A 12534-nucleotide genomic window follows, 5' to 3' on the forward strand; every position below is an offset into this window, starting at 1 on the left:
GAAGATCTCAGCCACTCCAAGCTCTGGACAGAGGCTTTTTTCCTGAGCACCTTCCTATGCGCAGCTCAGGGACCCACAGGACCCAAGACAGGCCTGCTATCCAAGTCACAGACTCCGCTGTCAGAGCCACTGTCATGCTGACAAGAGTGTCTTCATTAAGGCAGGCCTGGGGTAACCGTAAATGCCTTCACATGCCTTCAAGCCCTTACCTTCCAAAGGTCCATCTGCGCCCTGATGGCTTCTGAGGCCACCCACTAAATAGCCCACAGTCTGGTCCTGCTGGAAGTGCCGACCATTAATTATGTTTCAGGGAAACGAGGAGGAAAGAGAAGCAGATGAGTGACCAAAAGGAAATACTGAAAAACACCCTTTCTTTCTGAGGGTCCACGACCCTCATTCCAACACTAACAGAGATAATCACCACCTCGTGCCTCTGGAACCAGGGTCTGCCCGCCTCGGCTGTGCTCTGGCAGTCTCCAGGCTCAGCCCTTCTTTCCTGCCTTGTTCCTGGCACAGCGTGCACAGGCTAAGCCCTGCAATTAAACATTCTTCTATTTTCGGTTCTGCCCTTACAATGAAGCCCTCTGAGTGCTCCCAGTGCGCGAGGATCCCAGCCCGGATATTATTGCTGGCACAGGGCAGCCACTTCCTACGACACAGTAGAATGGCTCCACCCGAAGTGGGGGTCCTTGTCACTGAGAAGCAAAGTCAACCTCATCAACAGCCCTCTCCCAAGACCTGAGGTGTAAGCAGCAGCGGAGAGACAACTGGGAAGGGAGGCTGAGCCGAGGGGAGGCCTAGACAACCTCAGGCACACGAGCCTGCTAAGTCACAGAGTTCATGCAGCTCCTCCATCCTGTGGTCCTAGTTATTGAGAGTAGCTACAGAGCTAGTGATGGGTACAGCAAGGATCTGTCAAAATCTGAGTTTTTAAACTGACGATTCCAGTTTGACAATTGGCAGATCAATGAACTGTATTATCTGCAGAGGCATTTATGATTCAAGGGACTGAAGGGGCTTTGGGTTCCAGAAGGCAAATAGCTTTTGATTTTTCTTTTTCAGAAGTCATCAAAATCCTTTTGGCCACAAAGTTTAAGAATCATCCCCTGTGCAGGGAAACCGAGTCACTGGGAAATGGATTTTCTTTTTCAAAATAGAAATGTGGGCCCTGGCCAGGTAGCTCAGTTGGTTAGAACGTCATCCCAACACACTACGGTTGCAGGTTCGATCTTCGATCAGGGCACATACAAGAATCAATCAATGAATGCATAAATAAGTGGAACAAAAATTGGTGTTTCTCTCCCCCCACACCTCTAAAAAGTCAATAATAATAATAATAATAATGATAATAGAAATGTGCATCAAGAAAAAAATGTTACAGGTCAATAAAATACATATTAATAAACAAATCAACAAAGAGTAACAAAACTTCCCAGTCTCTGCCCCCTCCATGTAACTGTTCAAAAATACCCATGTGAAAAGATTCAGAATCTAACTGCCCTCAGGTGGGTCCACATAACTCCTGGCTGTGTCTGCCACAGAGGAAAAGGAAAAGAAAGGACTGCTTATTTCCCAAAAGTGCTGAGTTGGTCCTTTCCAATTTTTAGACCATACCTGGAAAGAAGCTGCCCTGGGAGGTGTCAGAGGCAAGCGTGGGCCTGAGCAGTGACTTACCGCCAAGGCCAGGAGACGGCAGGCTTGTTTCCCACCTCCTAAGGGTCTGACTGGGGTGGGAGTGAGGCAGCACTCTTTAGGCAGCCCGTTTTTTTCTGGCTCTCATTTTCCCCCCTCCAATAGAGGCAGCCAGAGCTCTCTCAGCCAAGCCTGGTCTTGACTCCAGGGAGCTCCAGACAATTTTAGTGGAAGCTCGGCACAAACATGCTGGGGCACAGTCTGTCTGTGCACATATTTATCATCAAACCCACTGCTCCCAGCTGTTTACCACCAGCCCTCAAAAAATCAGAGGAGCTGACTGCTCGGAAACCACGACCAGCAAAAAGAGCAGGCTTCCCCTGAGAGATCAATGCCAAACAGTGAACACTAAATGACCAATCAGGAGCAGTAACTGTCACACAGAACCCAATGACAATGCTCCCGGGGTCAGGCGGGGTTTGTATTCCACCCTTTCTCTTTACAAAAGCCCTGACTGCCCAGGATCTTATAAGATGTCTTCTACCACATGTGCCTCTTTGCCTGCAGAAAGGAAACTCAAGTGCCCCGTGGTTCTGCTGCCTTAAAACACCTATTACCTTTGCCCCCTCACGTCTTCTGTTCTACCTGCAGCATTTCAAGTGCTGACATGTGGATCATCATGAAATCACTGCCCACAACAGTTCACTCTTGCTGGATGTTTTTCTACTGACTTTGGCTCTCAGCATAAGCCCTAAGAAGGAAGGCTGCTGTATATTCTAATATTCCCAAAATAACTACCTGGGCTGGAATTACACAGCATCTTCCCACCTGACAAGTCACAAGTATAAAGACAGGGCGCAGTAACATGTACTCTACCCTCAGTGTTAAGTCAAGGCTGCTTTTGCAGAGCCCAGCTAATGAAACTAGTATGGCGATAACAGGATCCTGTCTGAGAGCCCCAGGCTTAAAGGAAAGCCCATCTCTCTCAACTCATTCCCTGTGCTACTCTGAGTGTTCCCTCTTCCACACTGTTCACCTGGGGAAACACTCCTTAACCTCTGAGTCTCAGATCAGGGCCACCTCCGCTGTACCCACTGTAGACCCCTGAAGTTCCATCGCAGGTAGTAGCTTAGGTAACTTTCCCCTTTTGGACTGTAAGCTCCCCCAGGCAGGCACCGCCTCGTATTTATTTTTTGTCTCCTTCAAGCCTTGCACAGCACCTGGCACAAAAAGGGATCTACTTAACAGCTGGCAAGTGAGTCAGCAAATCAACCACCCATGAGCAGGTAAAGAATTCTGTCCCTTTTGGAGAACCTCGGGAAGTCACGTACCTTGTGGAGCTTGTCAGCATTGTCATAGTAACCCTGAAGTTCCTGGTGAAGCACCCGGTTCTCCTCCGTTAGTATCTCCACCATCTGCTGGGCTCGCTCCACAATCGCAAATGCATCTGGACCAAGCTGCTGGCTGGGGGAGGCTGCCGGCGGGGGCTGCGGCGCAGCCAGGGTCACGGGCAGTGGCAGCGGCAAGGGGGTGGAGTGCAGGGGCCCGCTGGCCGAGGAGTTCTGGGAGGACATCGGGCTGTGCTGCTGCACTGTGGACGGGAAAGGAAGCTGGCATGGGCGGCTGCAAGGGAACAGAAGACCAGGAATCAGACCCCAGGGAAACGGCAGAGGAGGAAGGCAGGCCCCGCAATAGACGCACTAGGGACGGCTTCCACGGCCAGAGGTCATCAGTGAACTTTCCAGTGCTGGGCCGAGTACAGCGGGTTCAGTCCGTCATTCCACAGATACTTACTGTCTCCCTCTGCATCAGCACTGTTCTGGTTACTGGGGGTACAGTGAACGAGAGAGATAAGGCCCCTGCTCTCATGAAGCTTACATTCTCAGGAGAGAGACAGGCAAGCCATCAAACAATAGACAAACGAAGCAGGGTATTGAAAAGTAATGAGTACTCCCCCAAAACAAAGCAGAGTGATGTGGCGGGGAATGACTGAGTGGCTGGTTCACACTGACAGGCCAGGGAAGGAGTTTGTGGCTGGGGTGGGAGGGAGCAGAGAAGTGGGGAAAGGAGTATTCCGGGAAGGGGAATCGGCCAGTGCTCGGGCCTAGGGCAGGACTTAGCATGGGCAAGATCAAGTAGAAGAAAGCAACCTGATACAAGCATGGCCAGCAAAAGCAGTAGGAGCTAAGACCAGAGGGATGGGCAAGGGCTTTTGCAAGACAAGGCCAGCCCTTCCTTTAGGGTGTAAACAGAGGTCAGTGGAGAAGCCACCTTTACTTTGACTTTTGTACACATGGTACATACAGTGAGTGGCAGGGATGGACAAAAGGTCACCTAGGTGTGATCTAGGTGGGAACTGATGAAGGCGCACAGGGTAGTAGCAGAAGAGAAAGGATGGATGGATTTAGGCTATGTTTTATATTCATTGTGGATGGGGGGAAAGAAAGTGAGGGGGGAAAAATTACTCCTAGATTTTGGGCTCCACATAAATGGATAGGGGTACCATTTAATGAAATGGGGGAGTCCCAGGGAAGGAACTAATTTTTTGTGTTTTGATTTGCTGGGGTGAGGAGGTCTGGAAATCAAAAGTCTAATTTTAGCCATGTGAAAAAGAACACATAGAGGTGTCCCTTGACTGTTCAAATTCTGGGTCTAGCTCCTACATTTAAATCATGAATCTCCACCTCCTAACAACCCCCTCCTCACTCCTGCTAACCTGTTCCGGAAGAACCATCATATTTTCTTTCAGCCTAAGCCAAGGCCTTCTAACAACCTCTACAGGTGTAAAACAGCAAAGACAGTCTCAATATCTAGTTCCCAACCACAGCTGTCACTCTTCTGCAGGGACTTGGGGAAACTAGATTTCTTGTTGAGCCCGTCAACCTTTAGGTCTCAACCTGGGAGTCAGGGCACTAAGAATTATCAGCAACCCCCAAATCATCAACATTCTGTCTCAAAGGGTTGGGTCCTCTGGAGATGCAGCTACTTCTAATCTTGTTAACCTGTGTCACTTCCTGTTACTTGTCGCCATCCATAGCCAAAGCTATCAGGGCTACTACCCCCATTTTTCCCAGGAGGTCATCTGGTCTTCTATTTTCAAGTATACTTGCTGGAATGTTTTTGGACCCTGTCAGTCTCCGAATCTCTAATTTCATAAGCATTTCTTGTAGCCAGGATTCCTCTGAATGCTCTCTCCTGGCAGCTAAATGTCAAATCCAGAAGACAATTTGACAAGGTTGTCTAAGCCCAACCTACATGGACACACAGGCATTCATAAAGATGAGCAAAGAATAAGCCCAGCAGATCCTAACAGAGTAACTGACCCCAGGCCTTGCTTTGGTAGCGAACTAACATCAGAGACTCCACCTGAGCTCGGGAGATACTTCCCTACTAGATTTCCTCATGCCTTCAACCCAGGAGCCTTTCCCTTTCCTGTGAAAATAGCTGGGATCTAAGTTCCCCAAGGCAAGGTGAACTGTGGAGCTCAATGTAATTCTGTATTCCTTAAGTGAGCTTCACCTTCCAGCCATCCTCAGATTTCAGAAAGAAATGCTGTCAGTGGGAATACGTAAACCCTCCATCCCCTCCCTCTCCACACTGATTACACAATGGTCTGGCCATCTCTTTAGAAGTAAAGCGTTGGTGCGTGTTAACGGATTTGGACCCCTTCCACACCGAAGCGTATGTGGTATGTGTGAGCCTGCATGTACGAGGAGATCTGTGTGTATGGGGTTCAGCTCCATTCCAAGAGCAAACTGCCTCCAGGGCCATTTACAATGCCCAGCCTGCACCCCAGATTCCAGGTACGCCTATCAAGCGTGAACCCACAAAAACCACAGATATGTTACTAAGTGCATTCCTGAAGGCAGGCTGAATCCTACCGTGCATTTCTCATGGAAAGAGGTTACCTTGGCAAAAGGCAAAATAACCACAAATTACACTGCCTCGATTCGAAGGCAGACACCCATTCCCATCTCCTAAGTACTCCCTTTGCACTGCATCCAACGCAAGGGACAAACGTGGTGGTCTCCTGGGAGCTGAGGGGGCCCAGATGAGCCCACAGTCCTGTTTTTTGAAGCACCAGGGCTTCCCTCTGACCCACGCAGCTTCAGGCTGGGGCTTCTATCTTTTAACATTTATTGAACTCTGGGATTTGGAACTCACAGATGATCAATGACGGGCTTATCTTCTCAGTTATCTTTCACTGTTATATAACAAAAAGGAAGTGCTTAATGCCAGCCTAAGTCATCTGAGATGGTAACTATTTACTGGAGTGGCAATGCAGGAAAGGGTGTTTGCCAAGCTTAAGGGACACGAAAGAACAGGCTTTTCCAAAATGGGAAGTCTTCTATTAAACAGACAACAGCGGCCTCACAAATAACTCGGTTACACATTCAATAAACTCCCCATTACAGTGATGTGCAGGTAGGAGAGCAAACCTCTATTCCCTGGCCCCACCACTGAGCCAGCTTCAGGCTTAGAGTAAATGAGGGGGAAAGAGTGTTGGGGAAGAACTGGAAAATTTCACACAAGATCACACCAGTGCTATGAAGCAACCTATCTCCAGCTTCCAAAGAGAATGCTATTGATCAGCCACCATTGGGATAAGTATGTCATAGTAATGGGGACACAGAGAAAAGGGGAAAGTAGATGGAACCATCATTTATTGAGAAACTACCTGCGAACAGAATTCCATGCTATAACTGTCTATCTGTGAGCCTATTTCCTCCGTCAGATGTGAAGTCAGAGAGCTAGCTTATTCGGTATCATGTGTCTCAGTTTCCTGGGACTTTATGCCATTCAGCTCATTGTTACAGGGCTAAAGGGGTTAATATGTATAAAGCCAGGCACAAAGTAAACACTGGACAAATGCTGGCTAGTAATCACCATTACTGTAATTATCATTTGTATCCCACAGCCCCAGTGCAGAGCCTCGCACTGAGTGTGGCATTCATGAGAAGTCCAATAAAAATTTTCTGTTATGGCTAACATTTATTGGGCACTTGTTACATTCCAGCCGCTGTGGTAGGCGCTACTATATGCATCATCTCACCCTGACCTAAATAACCGCCTTACAAAACAAGTACCATTGTCTGCCTCTCTGTTTAGGTGAGAAAAACAAGGCACGGGATGGTAACTTGCAAAGTACGTGTAACGGAGATATCAGCAACATAAAGGAAATCCAAGCCCAGGCTTTCTGACGCCAGGGCCTATGCAGCTCACCGTTGCCCTGTCCTGGTGAAAGCACAGAGGGCAGGCAGCCCCCTTTGGTCGTCCGCCCCAGGCTGAGCCACCGCGTCCAGGATTCACACCCTAGCAGCAGAGGCTCCCGCTGCCTCAGGGGGAACAAGGCTAGAAACCTGCCTGAGCTGTTGTCCTCCACTGTTACTTATATTCAGCGTTATTATCTTTCACAGGTTAAGGTCTTCCCTACAGAGAACATTCAACTAACATTTGTTGAGGGTCTGTATTATCTGCTGGCCACCACATTTCGTCACCTTGCTTAATCCTTACAAAACTGGGGCAGGTGGCCCTGGCTGGTGTGGCTTGGTCAGGTGGAGTGTCGTCCCGTACACCAAAAGGTGGCGGGTCCCATCCCTGGTTGGGACAAGTGTGCGAGACAACCAATCGACGTTTCTCTCTCATATCAATGTCTCTCTCTCTCTCTCTCCCTCTCTCTCTCCCCCCACCCTTCTTCTCTCTAAAATCATTTAAAAAAATAAAACAGAGGCAGGTACCAGCAACACATCCTGCTCCTTTTCTCAGGGAACCTAATGAGCCTTGGAACACCACAGAAAGTGACCTTTTCCCACCTGCCACCGACCTATCGTTATTTAACTACATCTGAGCAGTACTCAAGAAGCCTCCTTTCCCCAAGTCCATAGTGATGTATTAAAAAGAAGAATCATAGCATTTAAAGAGCCACATCTAAGAGACAAAGTAGGGGTCATACAGGGAAGCCCAGTAGGCTGGTCCTCCACTGTCAACGACGTGGACCATGCTGCACAAAGCCCAAGCCGAGCGTGCACCCATTTCTTTCCTCTGAACTTACTGCCCTGCCTGAATCACACTCCTGACAATCTACCACCATTGGCCTTATGTCATACCTTTTGTTCTCTTGAATTTTTATTTAAATGTAATATTTAATTTTTCAAACATGTGTGTCTTTTCTCCCTATTAGTATTACTTTTTGGGGGGGGGTAGAAAATTAAGACATACTCAGTTGATGTCCATTAAATTGTCGATTGATTTAGCCCCAAGCCCAAGAGCAAGTTAGGAGACCATAAATGCTTGATGTGCTTTCAAAGAATGGCTAAACCTTCATCACTGTCTTATTAAGGAAGAGACCTCTCATATTGAGATTTCTTCGGGATTCATATAGGTAGAATCTCTAACCATGACATTGCTAATATAATAACATGGCTCTGGCCACTGCCCTTCTTCTCATGTATTTGGAGCCACAAAATGCAGCTCAAAACTAGAGTGAGGATGTCATTTAGTTTACGAAAACAAGGTCACTGTGACATCCAGTCAACAGTCCACCCGTTCCTCTCTGCACACAGGTCTTCATGCAAAAGCTTATTTAAACTTATGTATTTCCATTATTCCTGTATGTAAATGTTCTGTGCATAACACTGTACACCCACTGTGACATTTAATTCTCACAAGCCTGGGCATTCACTGCTCTCCTGTTCTATATAATTGCCCTGTTCTTAAAGTATGCAAACTAAGGCTCAGAAGATTCACAAACCAGAGATCCCGCAGTCTTTATAAAGCAGAAACACGGACTTCAATCTGGGGGTCCTGAACCCACCACATTTCACCACACCAGGGCTTTTTCCCATGTTGGTACAGGATAGCAATTCCTTAATAGGGGTCTTTTTTCTGGTTCTGCTTCTTTCTAACCATGTAACCACACTAGCATTACCTCACAGAGTTGTAAGCAGTAAATGAGACAATGCATGTAAAGCACTGCACACAGCATCTATCTTTAGGAAAGGATTTAATAACCGTTAGCCTCTGTTGTTTTATCACACATTGCTAATGGTTATTAGGAGAAAGGCAAGAAACACAGCTTTGGTTATCCCCTCCTCTTCAGACACTGTGTGGTGAGAATCACAGTCCCAAATCCTAAAGCCTCTACAAGGAATCAAGTGTACTTGAGTACCTTAGAACCTTCCACTTCTACAGTTTCCTTGCAATGCAATGCAGAACAGGAGCGTAGCTTCAAGGTGACATTCATACACTCTAAGACACAGACTCTCACTTCCTTCTAGACCTATGCTATCCAAACTAGCAACAAGCCACATGTAGCCACCAAACACCTGAAATGTGGCCAGTCTGAATTGAGATGTGCAGGAAGTGTAAAATACACATAAATATATAAATAGTACAAAAAATGTAAACTCTCTCATTAATAGTTTTTTATGTTGATTACCTACCGAAGTATTAATATTTTGGATATAATGGCTTAACTAAAACATGTTTTAAAATCAGTTTCACCTGTTTAACTTTTTAAAAATGTGACTGCTAGAAAACCTGTAATTAGACATGCGGCTTACACTGTATTTCTATTAGATGGCACTGCTCTGGACCACACTGCCCGTATACCAAAGGCCTCATTGTGGAGAGACGATTCCAGAATCCAGCGGGCCTCAGAGCAATTCACGCACGGAGACCAGCTGTCCCCACTCCGCGGTCCCCAGGTCCCCAAGCATCAATGCTGATCAATAAATTAAACTAGATATTTATCTACAATTAAGCCATTATGCTAACATTTACTAAATATGGCTTGAACGATTGACAAAATTTTTCAAAATATGACAGGAAAAGATTCATCAACGGCTAAACAGATGAAAGACGTGATCAAGTAATTCAAAAGAAAATATGCAAGCAGCTAGATACATTTTCCAAAGGAAACTTAATATTTTATGGATTTCTTTTTGTTTTTTTATATTTTTCTTCTCTTTATGTAATTTCTACAGTGAACATGTATGGCTATTTGAAAAAGCATTTCATTATCTAAGTAAATACATGTACATTATGGAAACAGCATTGTTATTTTAACAGAGAAAAGTAAACAAAGTGAGATAAATGAATTTAAAAATAAGACGAAACAATAAAAGCCTTCTTGGTTATGAAGAGGTTCAAATTTTAAGACTTCTCGCTCAGTAAAAATACCCTATATTTTTACATAGAGCTTTCCAACTTACAGTATTTTCTTATACTTTTCTGACCCTCAAAGTAACATAATGAAGAGTAGTTAACAGTGGTTATCTTTGGGTAACAGAGCTGTAGGCAATTTCTATTTTCTTTCTTTTGCTTTTTTTTGGGGGGGGAGAGGAGTAGAAATTATCCGTACTTCTAAATTTTCTATAATGAACACATTTTATCCATGTAAGGAAGAAAATCGATTCGTTTTAGGAAAAAGCAGCTGTAACAAGTTGCAGATAAGGAAAACTGAGGCTCAGAGAGCTTACGCAATTTGTCACAAAGTGGAAGAGCCAGAACTCAAACCCCCTTGAACCTCATTTCCCCAAACCCGTATCTTCCCAATTTGTTCCCCCTGATTGCGAAGACACCGTAAGACTGACAAATGTCCATATGAAGACTCGACTCTTGGGTAAGCTACGGTCATAACTATTGCTATGCAGGATGGGTATCGAGAATCCTCTTGTTTGGAGAAGTCACTCATTTAATTCATTACAGCTGGAATTGTGTTAGGCTTCCTGAGAAAGTAACCTGAACTTGACCCTAGCCTTTTGAAATTCCCATACTGCAGAGCTGTTTCTCAGGATAAACAGGGCATTTTACTTGGCTCACCCAGATATAATTCAGCTTAAAAACTGGAGAAACTCCTGAGTTCTAATGCTGGTATTCAAAACACATGTTTAGCTGGTGGAATTTAAATAAGGCTCTACGGCCTCATTTTTGTTAAGGACAATGTATAGTTTTTAATCCAATAGCTGTGGGTCTGGCTTACCTTTTGGCCCCACAAAGCAATTTATTTTCACAACTATATTGCAAATCATAATTCACCACTTTGGAAACATACACTTACTCCAAAAATTCTCCTTCCTCCTCTAGCCATTTCTGACTCAAATAAGATGGGACCACCAAACACTCTTTCTTGTACTCCACCCAGCACATTCCAAACCTCGAGCCCACCAAGAGTCTGACCTGCTCTTTAGCACAAGTCTTTACGCTTGTTCATGTTTTAATCTACATTCTGGCTGCATTGTTGGACTGACATGGGTTTCCTGGGGAGAGACATTCTCTCTAACTTGCCACACATTCTCCTGGGCTCTGTCCCCCTTTGCTCCCTCCCCCCTGCACTGTCATTTGGAGTGTTCCCAAAAGAATGTCAGTAACTTTGACACCATCTTAAATAAAACCAAACCCAGAGCTTTTCTTGGGGGGAAATGCACAGTGCATTTTTTTAAAGAAAAATATGGGTGATTTGGGTGATTGACCGCACCATAGGTTCCTTCCATTGATGCAGGGAACTACAAGCTCCCTGCACAGATGGGAAGGATGGTGGTTGTGATAACTGGTGGTGATGAAGAGAACTGAGCAAGCATACTCTGTGGAAGGAAGCCCACAGCACCTCCACCTCTAATGTCATCTCATAAGATGTTTTCATCAGCTTAGGACAGAAGGGCATTTCATGCTTTTATAAAGTATCCATCTACATGTTAGAAATCAAATTCATGTTCATAGATAAATAAAATATTAATAATAAACAGTCACCACTCTTCCTTCTGCTTCCAGGCAGCTAGGAAATCAAACCCCCTATGTTGAACGGGCAAGACTCAGGCCAGATAAAGGGCAAAAAAGGCAATGGAGAGGTTCAAAGAAGGGAAAATGCTCCTTTTAACAACAGGAGTGACTTTTTATAAACTCAAAAATTAATCATTAAAATAGTGCTTATCTTCCATAACTGAAACATTCTGCTAAAAAACAGGTTCAGTCAAAAACAGGCTAAGGCAATAAACAATATTCTCCCAAGTCCCCACTTCCAAATAAATGCAAACTAAAGATAGACTAGAGCTCACAGCCTGGAGCCGTCAGCAAGGCTGAGTTTGCTCCTAAGTCTTCCAGGATATCCGGAGAGAAAGGATATCCGGAGGACTTTCCTCCTAGAGTCTGGAATACTTTATCAGCATTCTGGTCCTCCTGAAAAACACACAAGGTGTGATGTATAAATCTGATTAGAAATTCACCAGGTAAGTGACACCAAGTGAAAATGTAAATCTTTGTGTCCTCTGCAGCATACAGTAGTCATGCGCACATATGGTGTGAACTGGGAGGCGCAGTGTGTGACACACAGGTCCAGGTTGCATTCTGGCTCCTGCACTTCCCAGCTGGTGCCCATGACTCAGTTACTTTAATCTCTCTCTAAGCCTAAGGTTTATCATCTATAAAAATAGGGATATTAATCGTATGCACCCCTTAGGACTGTTGGGAAGATTAAGGATAACCCACACAAAGTGCCTGACACATAGGCACTAAAAGTGTAGTCTTCCTGCCAACACCACCTCTGCTCCATTGTTACCCACTAAAGGGAGAAAGGAATTTGAGAAACTGGAAAATCAGGGGAAGTGTTAGAGAACAGTTTTAGTTTACTCTGAATTCATTAAATATATAAACCATATGAACATCAAACATGAAGAACAATTTCCAAGATCAAATAAATCTAACTACTAAAATAGACCCTCCCAAAATTTAAACTAGCTGATAATTTCAAATTAAAATAAGAAGTTAACACTAATTAGCAAAGTTTTTCTAATTATAATGACCTAATGTTGGTCAAAGTACAGTGAAACAGGCACTGTAATATTTTTACAAAGTTATCCAGTATCAGAAGCCTTTTATTAAATGTTCACTAAAATCTATCCAATA

At 44.9% G+C, this 12534-nt stretch overlaps 1 protein-coding gene across 5 annotated transcripts in view; it reads right to left on the reverse strand.

The window, feature by feature from the left end:
* The window catches only part of AMOTL1 (angiomotin like 1), a 144492-nt gene that overhangs the window by 46627 nt on the left and 85331 nt on the right, over positions 1–12534 (reverse strand). For all 5 annotated transcript variants that reach the window (XM_016206775.2, XM_016206778.2, XM_016206777.2 and 2 more), the window contains one exon: positions 2964–3255. In XM_016206775.2, the coding sequence (XP_016062261.2) occupies positions 2964–3255 (292 nt within the window). The remainder of the gene's footprint in view (positions 1–2963; positions 3256–12534) is intronic.

This window comes from Miniopterus natalensis, chromosome 11 (genome assembly GCF_054644295.1).
Source record: "Miniopterus natalensis isolate mMinNat1 chromosome 11, mMinNat1.hap1, whole genome shotgun sequence".
Classification (NCBI taxonomy): domain Eukaryota; kingdom Metazoa; phylum Chordata; class Mammalia; order Chiroptera; family Miniopteridae; genus Miniopterus; species Miniopterus natalensis.